General features: G+C 49.7%; 2 protein-coding genes across 2 annotated transcripts; both read left to right on the top strand.

Annotated features, from left to right (window-relative positions):
* Positions 1-1,392: 1,392 nt before the first annotated feature.
* On the top strand, positions 1,393-2,761 carry Z518_04137 (uncharacterized protein; the record flags this gene model as incomplete). The annotated part of the gene is made up of 2 exons (XM_013417845.1): positions 1,393-1,501; positions 1,611-2,761. The coding sequence occupies 2 exons, from the start codon at positions 1,393-1,395 to the stop codon at positions 2,759-2,761; spliced, it is 1,260 nt and encodes a 419-aa protein (XP_013273299.1).
* A 6,349-nt stretch (positions 2,762-9,110) lies between these two features.
* On the top strand, positions 9,111-11,071 carry Z518_04138 (uncharacterized protein; the record flags this gene model as incomplete). The annotated part of the gene is made up of 2 exons (XM_013417846.1): positions 9,111-10,778; positions 10,835-11,071. 2 exons carry the CDS (start codon positions 9,111-9,113, stop codon positions 11,069-11,071), a joined length of 1,905 nt encoding a protein of 634 aa, XP_013273300.1.
* Positions 11,072-14,540: the final 3,469 nt, after the last annotated feature.

Below are 14,540 nucleotides of genomic sequence, written 5' to 3' on the forward strand. Positions count from 1 at the left end.
GTCACATAGAAGGAACATCAGGGAGGTCAAGAAGTCCGTAAGACGTTGAGTCAAAATGCTACCTTCGAAAGAATTTCACCGGCTAACATAGGTTGCAGCAAGCATGAATCCAGAAACTACAAGCACTTCGAATTGGGTTAGAAGATGCAATCAGAACTCAACGCAGAATGTGGCAAGAAGGCGACCAAACCCATTGTGGGACGGTGGATGAAAAGAAGACAGGACGCTGGTAATCTCAAAGTTTTGAGACCACAGACAATTCCAGAGATTGATGATACCTCTTGTCGCCCTCCAGACTGCGCTGAGTAACGGTAACAAATGTCGCTTTTGTTCTCATACTTCGCCAATCGTAGCTGGGAGGGTGGCAGCGGGATTGCACAGTCCGAGCGGCAAAATCCAGATTTGAGGAGATGCCGAGCTCTGGGTAGCGCATTGTTAGATCATCACCGAAATTGCTCTCAGTGGTCTCGACAAAACTGCTTTGGCGACGGGGCAGCACGAGCACTTTGCTGTCTTGCGAGGGACGCTTCCAAGAATGACTTTGAGGCGCATCGATTGCGATCTTGCTGACTGGGCAGTCTTAAAGTGAGTAACCGGAGTTTCAGAAGTCCTGGCCAAGCAAACATGTCCCGTACCTTCAAGACAAGACCGTGTCGACCGGGCTCCCTTGAACCGATGTCTGGAGAAACGTTCTCTGCGAATTCATCGGAGCTCCAGCATAGTTTTGATGTCTGAGCATGCCGGCACAGTGGAAGAAAACGTCAATAGGGACCGTCAGACGAGAAGAGAGCAAGACAACGAGTCGCAAAGTGCAGAATGGGTATCTGGATTCCCAGTTACTTGTACCTTCGTGGTTCCGCTGGTACAAGGATACTTACTGGGTTTGGCATCATTTCCCTTATTTTGGGCGCTCCACATCTTCTATCAACCTCATTTTCACTTTTCGAATATCATTCTTGCCTCTCTGTCGTTTCTTACGCCTCAGAGAACCTGTTGTCGTATTTTGGAGCGGATATGGAGAAGTGTTCGGCCTCATTGGGTACAAGACACGGTGTCAATTGCCGTTTCCAAAACATCATTAGCCGCCGGATCAATAAAAGGCGAGAAGCTTGCTCCATCATGCAACTTTCGGCTTTCCGGATGAAATTTTAGAGACTAGCCGTTCTGTCTACCCCAGTAGGAGACGCCAATCATGCGGCTTTCTTCCCAGATCTTTTGAACATCAATTGACACTCAGAGCATTTTTGCCAATATAATACCCATTCCACCGACCTTCAAAGACGTCGGTGGGTTCACTAAAAAAAAATGAACTAGGCCCCACAAAGATCCTAGTGGTTCCTGATATATACACCGTCCATATTGCCATTGCAAAGCCATCAAAAGGATATCGATATGGCGCCACCTTCGGTTCTGATGGTAGGTACTGGCGAGTACACCACCGGCTTTGTAGCAGGCGCTGCTTCAACGTCAGACAAGAAAGTCGGGGTTGTTGGCTTAACCCGTAAGTTCATCCCCGATCCACTTGTTGAATCCGCACTTGGATGGACGATGAGCACACATTTATTCATTCCACGCAACCAGGGATAGTCACTGACCAACAACAAATGCAGTCTTCGATCTCCGCCGTCGCAGGAAGGTATCGAACCTGTCCATGGCAGGCGTCTCCGGCCAGAAATTCCCAGCAATCAGGCAACATCTTCAAAAGAACATCTCCGAGGCCTACAACGGCCTCGATGTTTCTTTCAAGTCATACCCCTCCGACGACCGAACCGACCCAGAAGCATACAAAACTGCCATCGATGCCCTCCCTAGAGGCTCTGCGGTCACAATCTTTACCCCGGACTCGACACACTATGACATCGCAAAATACGCTATTGCACGAGGAAACCATGTGCTCCTGACCAAGCCAACGACCAAGCTGCTCTCCCACCATCTCGATCTCCTCGCCTTAGCCCAAGAACACAAGGTTTTCGTGTACATTGAACACCACAAGCGCTACGACCCCGCGTATGCCGACGCGAAATTCAAGTCTCGTAACCTCGGCGACTTCAACTACTTCTACAGCTACATGTCGCAACCGAAATCCCAGCTCGAGACGTTCAAAGCCTGGGCAGGCAAGGAGTCCGACATCTCGTACTACTTGAACTCGCATCACGTGGATATCTGCGAATGGATGGTGCGGGACGCAGGCTGGCGACCTTCCACGGTTCGCGCAAGCGCGAGCGTAGGCATTTCTGAATCCGTCGGCTGCGTCGAGGGCACCGAGGACACCATCACACTCCTGGTCGACTGGACGCGGAGCACCGACAACAAGCGCGCCACCGGCATCTACACCGCCAGCTGGACGGCGCCGATGAACGCGGGCGTCCACTCGCAGCAGCATTTCCACTACATCGCGTCCCGAGGCGAGGTGAATGTGAACCAAGCCAAGCGCGGTTATGACGTGGTCGATGAGTCCGATCATTCGGGAAGTTCGCTGAAATGGTGTAATCCGTTCTACATGCGCTATGCGCCGGACGAGGAAGGCAACTTCAACGGCCAGGGCGGTTATGGGTACGTGAGTTTTGAAAAGTTCATCGATGGTGTCACGGCGGTGAACGAGGGCAGAGTCACTGTCGAGGAGTTAGATAGGAGAGGACTGCCCACCTTGAGGAATACGATTCTCACGACAGCCATCTTGGAGGCTGGTAGGAGGAGTCTAGATGAAGGGGGGAGATTGGTGCAGATTGTGGGCCAGGGGGATAAAGTCGAATTGGAGTAGATTGCTAACAAAACCTTCTGCTTGTTTGGCCGGAAATGACATGAAATGAAACCAGCAGAATTTCTTTGAGCCAAGGTCAAAAAGGCGCAGATGAACGAGGAACATGATACTTCCACGCCAGGCCAGTAAAGGTCACGACAGCCACCATATCGAACAGCCGACCTACCCGTTTGAGGGGTCTCATTATTTGACGCTCTCTTCCAAAGTAAAATCTCATCGGTTCTCTACAGATCCTTCAAGAAGAAAGGCCCGTTTCTCAAAATGGAAATTGAAGAGTCTCCAACGACGCTGGATTAAAGCTGGCTCTTCTTTTCTGCCCTAGTCAGTAGGTAGGAGACTTGTCGCTCTGCTATCCTCGACCAGGACTTGGCCTCTCCAAGTATAGCTAGGGAATTTTTAATCCATGATTTCTCTGGATCGCGAAGACGATTCATTACTGGACCTTCGTCGTTACCCAGCCTTTTGCGTAGTGCTGACAGCATACCGTGTGACATTCGAAGCATGATGAGATAACCTGAAAATGTATGATATATATATATATATATATATAACAGATATCCCCTGTGGACCCACTTAGCACTGATCCTGGGAAGAATGAAGGCTTTGATAGACCGTGGAGTCTAGAGAAGGAATGTGTTGTTTTTGTTCTATCTAAGAGAGAGCAAGACGAAAAGAAGGGCGCAAGTTGCCAAGCCAAACAGCCTCACGTGACGTTGCCAAGGCAACGCGTCACGTGACTGGCCAACAGGCTTTTCCAAATCTCGAACTTTGGAAGACCGAAGTTCAACGCTCCCGTGTTCACGATGGATACACCTACTACTCATGTATGTGGCCTTCCCTTGCTGCGGTCAAGCAGAGGGTCGACTGCTCAACCGACCGACTTACCTGATCTCACTCACTGGAACTCGCCCAGTTCGTCCTACGGCCGTCATTTCGATTCAATTAATTCGTCCAACTGCTTTGAGTTCCCGCTCTTCCTTCATCCAGACATGAAGCTCTTAGATTTGAAGATTTACTGGAAGTTGTCTAACATTGGACGCCGACATTCGATGACTCGGCCTGATTCGGACTGCTTGGATTTCTGGATACGAGTTGAAGATTCCCACTGTTTGGAGGTCACCTTGGACAACATGGTGACACGCCTTAAACTCGCGTTTGTTGACAGATCTGATCGTGCTTTTGGTTACAGAGACTTTAGCAAGTGACTCTTCGTAAAGCTTCCATGATGCATATTTTACTGTTTATCGTCTGCTCTCTACGTTTTGGGTGCTTATGCAGACTAACACCCCATTTCCTGGGCGGTTAGGCATGAATAATATATTTCTCTCTTGGCCGAATCAAATTTGGGGCACCACATCATAATTCCTCGCTTGTCTTGGGCCCCATGAAGTTGAGCCAATGGTGCAGGGAAGCCTTCCAAGTGATGCTCGCTCATTTCCGAATATTTGAACTCTCTCCTTCCCTTGCGCCTTGACCTCAGTCGAATTGAGAATCTGAGAATCATACTGGTACAGTAAGTCTAGGAAGATAATGACATTCTACTGGGGGGCACCCAACCCTATAAGAACCGACACAAGGGCAGTCTTTCGAACGAACAAGACAAAGCAGCGGCTCCAACGTCACGTGATCGAACTTTGCTCTCGGTGGGGAGGTCAATCCCCAAGATGAATCGGATGACCATATTTGATGGGTTGTGAAGGAGAATGCAGTTCGTAGGCTTACGGAATATAACGGTGAGGCTGAGATCGGCGCTGCCCCTCCTCTTCTTCCATCCACTGGGTGCTGAGACCTCCCCACCCTATGTATATTTTTGCAGCTTTTGCATGGGGCTGGTGCATCAAAAATATCCGGTGGCTGGTTCGCTTAAGTGCGTTAAACCAGAACGTCCAGTATAGTCAGGATGCGGGCCAAGGTGAAAAATGCAACAAAGTCCGTAGACTTGCGGATGAATGGTTGGCGATAAATCCCTCTCTCCGTCGACCAACCACCAAGAGGCTTACTGCTGCCAACTACTGCAGCATGTTCCTGCAAGAAACAAGTGGTGGAAGTTGGCCGAGCAGGGCCTTGACTCGTGCAAAAGATTGTCGCTTCGAAATAGGTAAGACTCATGCATTAGGCATGACGGTGGCCGCATCGGTGGACGGCCTGCGAGCTGTCCAATGGATAGACCACGACCTTTGTTACCTTCAGCCAGACTAATGTTCAGGCTCGTTCAGGCTCACAGTCAACAACGCCGGGGTTCGATGGGCAAGCTGACAAAGTTGTACGAGAACTTGAACTCTTGAGATATTTTTTCAGCCGCAAATGCTCAGATCCGACGAGCCGTGAGATTTTCTGAAACTTCCTAGTGAAGACCGGACAATGTCAACCGCTTGGAAGAGGATTTACAGAACTGGCGGCTACGGAATACCAAATCCCCAGCAGTGATCAAAGACGGTATCGTTCGGGATTGTTGGACTCAGTAGAATTATCATCTTCCGTTTTGAAGCACCGTATATACATGAAAACGACGATTTTCGGAACGATGTTGGGCCGAAGCTTGTGCTCTGGGACTTTCATTGCAGCCTTGTGAGTCTGTTTGCCAAAGACCAAGCCACGTGATGTTCACGTTGCTCAGTTTGACGTCCTGCCTGGATGCCCGCAGGATTGAAAAAGTCTAATGCGGGAATCATGCCGAATGTCATAGGCCGCCCGTCATGAGACCAGGAAGAAATTGCTAGCGCCTTTACCTGCAGCAATATTCGTATCTACCTGTCTCAGCGATCTCCTGTATTGATATTACTGTTGACAGATTGGTGCAAGTGCCCATGGATATGTTGACAGGGCTCGGCGAAACAATTGACAACGAGGCCCACACTGTAACGGACATATTCAATTAGGTCTGTACTCTCTTTTGAGTCCACGAGGAAAAGGTTCCGTTATCATTACAGTCTAGCGGGTCTGCAGGAAGTTAGTTTTACACTGCAATCAGATCTGCATAGGTAGCAGTGTTTGTTCAGGCGAGGCCTTTCACCTGCAGAGCCGGGCCACTCAGAATCGCGGGTGAGCAAGAATGATCGTCAGTGATCAAAGCCAATCCCATGTAACGTTGGAGGTCAGTATTGAAGACATCTCTACCGCTCGCCGGTTGAGGCTCTGAACGAGACCGGCAGCAATTGCATATTTTTCAACATTGATATGGTAATAGGGGTGGTGGTGGGAGGCGTATAACGGGCGGTAACAAGTTTATTTCAAAGCGGAGAATTCGTATTACCTTCAAGAATTTGATAATTGTGTAATCAATCTTGCACCCAATGGGAGAATTCTCAGCCATCGATTGACAAGCAAAGTTCTGTAGCCGGGAGGTTGTACAGCTTTGAAAAAGTTCGATGTCTAGGAAACCCCAGCCAGGTTGGGCAGCTTGCGGCTCCTTAGGGTCTTAGAATTCACGAACTCAAGAATGACGATGCATCAGTCCCACGTGTCACCGCAAGGTTGCGGAGAATAAGACGGCAGACTGACAAGATGCGGCAAGGCCACCAAAGGTTTGTATCAAAGCATGCCGCATTAGTCGATATAGTTCTTTGACGATCTCTCCAACAAGACCAGTGGGAGAAAAGGATGCACTCGGAGGAAAAAAAGATATTAGCAAATGCATTTTCCTATTGAGACGCTGAATGCCTTGGTATAAGCTTTCCCCAGTAGAGAGATGCTATAAATGGACGTCTAGAGCAACTTGGTGGGTCTTTTAACTAAGCAGGCCGAAGCGAAAGGACAACGGGCGGAGGAATTTCTGGCAAGCTGGTGGCTTCGCGACAACATCTGACTGGCCCAGGAAAAATCTTCGACGACCTGCGTGACAAGTCATTCGTTTTGCCCCATTCTGGCAATGGTGGTAGGGTCATCCGAAATCCAAAGGCCACGGTTTGAAAAAAAAAAAAAAAAAAATACGATGAGTCGAGGGAAAAGATGGGGGCGTAGACCGCAGTTCCGTAAAGTCTGGCGAGCCGCCAGAGCCTCGGTCCTAACCATGGCAGATAGTTTAGTTCAAGAATAGGGCATGTTGCATTGGCTGCGTCGCACTCCACTTGGAGTGTTGCAGGTAGTGCGGGAATGTTGTGTTTCTCTTGTCGGCTCAGCCCGAGCCTGAAGGATGAAGTTGAAAATTCTTGAGAGTGCGTGATCCCGATGGTCAAGTATCTAGGCCCCAGGTCTCTAAGCCGGTACTGTGTGGTATTGTACCAGGCACTTCACCAGAGATGACAGAGGAGGAGTCCTTGGTATCGGCAAAGCAGGCAGTGGATGTGGATGTTTTACAGTAGGTATGGAACATATCGTTATGTTTCAATATTCCGTCTCATGAATTGTGAGGCAACGCCACTACAATGAACTGACTCAGACATGGTCACCTGCCAGCGAGGAGCGATGGTGGTAGCGCAATTGCCATAATCTTTCTAGTTGTGGAGCCGTGACCACGCTAGTACGCGACTTCTTTCCTTGTATGGATTTTTATGGTTTCTGGGCCGTTGAGATGAAATTAGAATCTTTGCCCCTCTGGCTCCTATGCAGGTACCAGCGAGAGGATGGAACGGGGCGCGGTCTCGAGGGTGGGTGTCGAGGAGGAGGGTAAGGTTTGGCCATTTGCCAGCCTGCAATTCCACCCACCAACCTGGCGCCTGGGCATAAACATCTCTGTTTCTGTGCAATTCAATGACAGCCCCCATCAATCCCTCTCTTATTCCGTTTTCCGTTTTCCGCTTTCCGCTTTCCCATTGATGGATTGACAGCATTACATGACCCCGGGAGCACCGTACGGTGGTCTAGAGAAAAACATACCACACCGCTACAAGAGAGTCCGCCAGCTAACCTACATCTGTAGCGCGAGCCATGATCATGGACGGGTAATACGGTGTCAACATTGTAAAGTACTCTACATCTATCCCCCGTATTCAACCGAAATGGAGACTCCGTCAGCCTCGGACATCCCTATCTCGCATAATGGTTTGCACATCAATTCCTGATTCCCAAATCCTATCTACAGTTTGCCGGTGATAATGCCGGTTGGCGGATTGGGATGAGAGACGATAGTCGAAAACACACGACTGGCAAAACTGCATGGGCCATGAAAAAATCTCAAGAGAATGCTAAACATGCCAGGACGAGATTGCCTAGCTGGAAATCCCCATCATTTGGTACCATGGCGTGGTTTGACGCGCAGATGAAAATCCAACTCGTCCCAGAAGTAAGATGAGGCTTGATGCTTGAACCGACAAGCTGCCAGATCGCATGGGGAAATGGGACGAAGAGCTAGTTAGCGAGCAATTCGACGTTGGGTGGTTGATACTGTTCTCAGCTCACCTCAGCTCACTCCAATCAGTCGGGCTCATTCCACAGACAGTTCATTGACAGGCGCACCCAGCCATCCCACCCGGGATTTTCTACCCAGGGTGGTGCTTGGCAGCCGCCAGGCGAGAGAACAGGCCAAACCGACCACCAGTTCAACTGATTTTTCCTTGGGCCCTCTCGATGGGCCTGCGGGTTGTTTGGGAGCGTGCGACGACTCCACCTTCCGCCCCTGCCCACTCTCGCACCCTCCTCTAAATCATGGACTCACTTTCTTGGCAGTACTGCTACCGTTGTTCGGCTGTCAGAGGTGTTGGGCTCACGGGTATGTTAATTGTGGCGCACTGTTTGGATCATATGTCTATTGAATGGTTGTTTGATCGATTGATTGATGGCCAATCTATCACCACATAACACCCAAAATATTACGCCCAGGATTATCAATGCAACATTCGACATAACAGCCAGTCTCTTCCCTTCGGTGAGCCTCAGCTAGAGGCTGAGAAAAAGTCCTACCACCCATGCCGGGTGGGCTATGCCCGCGCCACGGGTCGACCACATTTGGTGCGGCTCCTCCCATTGGTATGTTCGAATCACGCGATTCCCAGGGTTGGATTAAGTTACAAGTACCAAATGCTGCATGCATCCTGCATGGCAGCCGTCACACCCTGGTCAGCCCCCAGGGCCAATGCCACTGCCCAGCCGCTTAATGTGTGGAAGGGAACAATCTTTCAAGCACCAAGGCTGGCCGCTGCCTTATCGTGAGCGTTGTAAATCCCCGGCCCTCCTGTCCGGCCCTGGTCTCATCTGGAGAGCTTGCAGGCCATCCCGGGTTAGTGACTGACCCAGATGAATCAGTGAACCATATTATGTTCCCCCAACCTCGCGACTCGGTCTCGTTGTTTCCTTCACCAGTTTGTTACATTGTTCGCCCTTTTAGCCCTTTGCCCTTGTTATACAAGGGATTTACTCTCGTTGTTTCCTTTCACTTGTTCTCCTTGCGTATATCTTTTTCTGGTGGCCAACTATGGCTTTCTCACGGCTCCTAACCGTTGTTTCTTTCCTGTCACTCGCTATCCTCTCGACCGCGGCGCCCTCTTCATCCTCTTCGATATCAGCACTTAATAAACGCGCCGAAACCATCAAATTCGATATCACATTAACATGGGAAGACTACTCGCCTAATGGAGGAGCATCGCGCAAAATGATTCTCACCAATGGCACCTTCCCCGGGCCTCCCCTGAAGATGAAGGTTGGCGACTCGGTCGAATTCCTCGTCCATAATCACCTCCCCGACCCAACGACCATTCACTTCCACGGTATTGTTCAAACGGGGACACCTTGGTCGGATGGGGTCCCCGGTCTGACGCAATACGCCATTGCTCCCAACAGCTCGTTCCTGTACAAGTGGACCGCCGATGCGTCGGGTGTCTACTTCTACCACTCCCACTACCGCTCCCAAATCATGGACGGCTTGTACGGCGCCATTATCATTCAGCCCGCTGACGAGGCCGACAAGCCCTTCTCATTGATCAGCAACGATACGGCGGCGGTAGAGGCCATGCAGAAGGCAGACGATAACTTGCAAACCATCTTTGTGTCCGACTACAACAAGTATACTTCTGCTGAGATCCACGAGCAGCAAGAAGCTGCCAACATTGACTTTGCGTGCGCCGACTCTATCATCTTGAACGGCATGGGTTCGCAATACTGCTTGACTCGCGATGAATTGACGGCCTACACCAGCTCCAAGGTGGCTTCCTTGCTGGCCACGGTCAGCCCTTCTGAATTGACCGATAAGGGCTGCTTGCCTCCTGACACGCCAGCGACTCAGGGCAACTTCACCTTCGACATCGCGTCCCTCCCGGCGGATGCCTACGGTACATGTACCCCTTCCACTGGTGAAATGGCAGTTTTCGATGCCGATCCATCCCTTGGCTGGGTGGCCTTGACCTTTATCAACCCCGGTGGCTATGAACTCCTGAAATTCACCATTGATGCCCATAAGATGTGGGTTTATGCAGTGGATGGTGGCTACATTTATCCCAAACTCGTAGACCAGATCACCATTAACAACGGTGACCGATACTCGGTCCTGGTGCAGCTCAACCAAGCCCCAGCGCAATATGCCATCCGTGTTGCCAACTCGGGTCTCAACCAGGTCATTAGCGGCTTCGGTATCCTGAACTACTTGGGCTCGACCGGTCCTGCCAGCTCGGACCCCAACGCTCTGGCCGGAATGGATTTTGCAGGGAACAACTTGACTGTTTTGGTGCCTTTCAGCGACAACATCGCCTCCCCTTACCCACCCAATGCCCCAGCACCAAGCGCTGATGTTACCTACATCATGGACATCAAGAAACTGGGCGAACCATACGGTGCTTACGAATGGACCCTCAGCGGTGTTAATGGATTCAACAGTACCATGGAAGATATTGACCCTCTTCTGTTCGAGGATCCGTCCACCATCACCGCCAACGATCTCATCTACAAGACCGCCATGGGCCAATGGGTCGACCTGATCATCAAAACCGAGGGACCTCTCGCGGCTCCTCACCCTATGCACAAGCACTCCAACAAGGCCTATGTCTTGGGCAAGGGAGTTGGGACATGGAACTGGACCACTGTCGATGAAGCGGTCGCTGCTCTACCTCCCGATACCTTAAACTTCGTCGACCCCCCTCTTCGCGATGGGGTAAGTCTTTCCCCTCTTTTCACATTTGAACCACGCGAAAACTAACATTGATCTAGTACACTACCCAAGGTTCCCAAGGCAACGACACTTGGATGGTCATCCGATACAACGTCGTCAATCCTGGTGCCTTCCTGTTCCACTGCCACGTGCAAACGCACGTGGCTGGCGGTATGGCCATTGCCTTCCTCGATGGTGTTGACGACTGGCCGGAGGTTCCCGACGAATATAAAGACGGCAACGGCATCATCTACACCAAGCTCAAGAAGAAGGGCAAACTCCACCCCAAAGCATAAAAATATCCACTATTCAGCAATAATCTTTTTATGACTTGATACCAAGACCGCTCTCGCCGCCCTCTTTTACTACTGACACTCAAAAGGAACCTCGGGGATGATGGGACCAAAAAGATTCAGGGAAAACTCAGTCCAAATGTACAAATTGGGCTGGTATATCATCTTTGCATGTGTGCGTCATGTGGGGTTTGCATATATTATGACTTGACTGATTGGCATTTTTATTTAATTGTTATGCTCGAAAATCTCTCTTCTTCTGTGCCGGTCTGCTCCTATTCTCGTGTCTTTCTTGGATTCTTGAGGACTCAAAATACCAGGTGTATGATATTTTTTTTTTTTTTTTGGGCCGTGACATTCGGTGAGTGGTTTTAGTATTCAATTCGCACGCAGCACAACATATCGCCTACCATTGCGAGATGAAAAGATTGTACTCTCATAGCTATAGCTCTAGCCTAGCTGAATGTACCAGAAACCCGAGACTTCTTTTGGGGGCGTCCAAAAAAAACAAAAAGGGGTTCTTTGCTCCAACGAGCTCGCTGTTGTAACATTCGGATGATTGAGGTGGCTTCTATATAAGAACTTGTGAGGACTCGTCCTCGCAGCACCTCAAGTAGAAACGAAGGAAGTTGCGTCACGGAATTTCATTCGGAGTCTGTATATACACACGGTACGTATCATGTCTTGTATCTTGGTTCATGCTCATGTGTGACGGGCTCAGTTATATCTGCCGAGGAAGCACTCTACACTCTGCACCCTCAATATTCCGGCATCTTGATGCGAAGCTCAAGTCATACACATCCAATCCTGTAAGGAAGTAGTATATAATATGTAGTACGCTTGTGTGTTGTGTCGCATGACCTGACAGCATACAGCATACTAAGCAATAGCCAAGCTTGCTTGCCTGACTTTGTGTTACCTGTGGCGTGTCTTCGTCCGGCGATCCTGAATCAAATCGTTCTCTTTTACGTGAACTTCGGACGAGTAGCCTTCGGTCGCCTTCGTCCAGAATGAGATATCGGATTCTGGTTTGAAATCTGATGCACCTTGTGGTGAAGGTGGTCGATGGATCATACGAGTTCGATGTCGGTCTCAGGACCATTGAATCGATGTGCGGGTTCGAGTGGTTTTCAATGTATTTGCCCAGATATTCTTTATTTCACTTCGATCTTCCTCGCTCAAAGCATTCGTCCTCAGAAAGGTCGGCCTGATCAGCCAGATTTACGTAGGAAGTACCGTATGGGGAAGCCCCCACCTTCGGTCTTCCACGTGGAACCTCAACGTTGGCATTGGCGAGGGTAAGAGATCTCAAACGGTCTTTTCATTCTGGGCATCTTATCTTGCCCTCGTCCATGGTCCAGACCAGTTTCATCTTTGCTCATCATTTTGCTGCTTAAAGCATGCCATTTCTGTCACTCTTGTTGTTCATGAACATCCTCACTGAGTCTGGAATTCTAGCTTTTCCTCTTTCATTTTCGTCCCCCAGATTCGACGTGGGAACCGCCTAGCCTGGCACCTGATATTCGAGATCGCAATCTCTCCTGAACCCCCGTTAGCCTTGCGATCCGGTCACCCACTAAGCGGCGCCATCGCAGTGTCCCCACTCTCGAAGATTGCGCCCAGAATTTGGATCCCTCCCTGATCAAGTGGTCGCATTGGAGTCACGACGAACTCTCAAGCTAATGAGATGGAGTAATTAGCACGGAACGAATGTCACACTTGATAAGTTTAAACGAATAAGGAGCAAACTGGTGCTATCACGAGACAATTCACCCCGCTTATCTAGATTTCGAAAAGGAAAAGGGGCCGACGAAATCAACTTTCTGTGAGTTAACCGAAGTTGTTTTTTGCTTTGATGGCAGGCTTCATATGGAAAAAGAATGGCACCTGGCCACGCTGGCGTATTCGGAACTGGACAACTTATGAGACAAAACACCAAGTTGGAGTACATTCAACGCACCTGAATCGTTATTCGCTTGCTGACACCTATTTTGGGACGGATTGCGACCGCAAAAGATGTCTCTCTGGCATGACCAGGTGACTTATTCCGTCGCTTCTCTCGGGGATCAAGTCACTCAATGTTATGTATCATGATTGGGACGCCACAGAGTATTTGAACCCGGGAGGGGAGAAATTCTCCTCTCTTTCGTGGACTCCCACTCGGGATGCATTTCAAAGTCCTTACAGCAGGGGACTTTATCTTGATTCCTGATGGATGACAGAGCAAATGCTCCCAGTGCGGTAACATGTCCAACGAATCTGCTCATTGCACCACACCTCGTAACGCTCATTCACATAAATCAGTTGGATATCTCGAAACATTTCGAATACGCCATCATCATTCCGGATGTGTGCTTGGATGCCGGGTGTTCCAGTGACTGCTACCGACGGTCCATTCTCACTTCCTACGCAGCACCTTCATATCATCTTTGACCGACACAAGATGGCGGGGCGATTGACGAATCTGAGAAGGTACTCCGGTAAGCCTAGTTCAATTTTGGATGTTGAATACCACGGCTTTGAGCGTATCCTGCCTGTTGGGAAATGTCAAAGTCAATACTCAAAGATCGTGGGCTCAACAAAAGCTGAACTCACCACTTGCTCGCGGATAATGGTCCTCGTGAAATTTCCATTCACCGTGGCTAAAGAACCCTTTCTCTTGTCCCCATTTTGTAGACGCAGTGTCCTGCACTCCCTGGTAAGAAACTTTGGAGCTGTCTTCTAGTAAGGACTCGTCTACAGCGGCGCGCAGATACCAACCCCAGTGGAGTATTTGAGGTTTGAAACATGGACCCTGTTGGTGCAATTCCATTGTTTAACATCGACATAGTCCGTGGCACAAATGACGTGGACGTGGTTGAAAGGGCTGGTTTGAAGTTTTCGCCTTTTGGCTCAGAATGGGTGGCCAGCTTAAGTCGTCAGTAGTGCTTCCGCAGCGACAAATGGTTGAACCAAAGGTTCAGCGGGAGGGGATTTTGTTGACGAAATCTTATTCCCGTCCGAGGCCGTGATGCTCTTGCCACCATCGATTGTCACCTCGCTTTCTGATCTTAGCTTTTGATAAATCCGTCATTTAGGCGACAGACTTCATCATTGTGTACGTCAAGTAATGCTGAAGGACAGAAGATCAGGGCCTCTCCAGTCTGCAAGCTGCTGATTTTCTCAAAGCGATTCTTCGCTTTCCTGGCCGTTACAACAACGAGCACCGGAAGATGGTTTCGCAACGCTCGAAACCAATGGAGTGAATTGAATCGATGGACAACAAAGACGTTGAAAAGATCACGGAGTCCCGGTGCGAAGGCTGGCTCTTACATGGCGACAATGATACGTGTAGCTAGATGTCGTTGCCGGCGGACAATGGATCTCAAATGCTCGGTGAGTTTTTCTGCCTCTCTTGATTTTGTCAGGAACTTATTAAACGTTAGATCGTCCAACAGAGGGTCCGACGCATCCCAACCTTGTGAGCTTCATC

This window comes from Rhinocladiella mackenziei (assembly GCF_000835555.1).
Source record: "Rhinocladiella mackenziei CBS 650.93 unplaced genomic scaffold supercont1.3, whole genome shotgun sequence".
Classification (NCBI taxonomy): Eukaryota; Fungi; Ascomycota; class Eurotiomycetes; order Chaetothyriales; family Herpotrichiellaceae; genus Rhinocladiella; species Rhinocladiella mackenziei.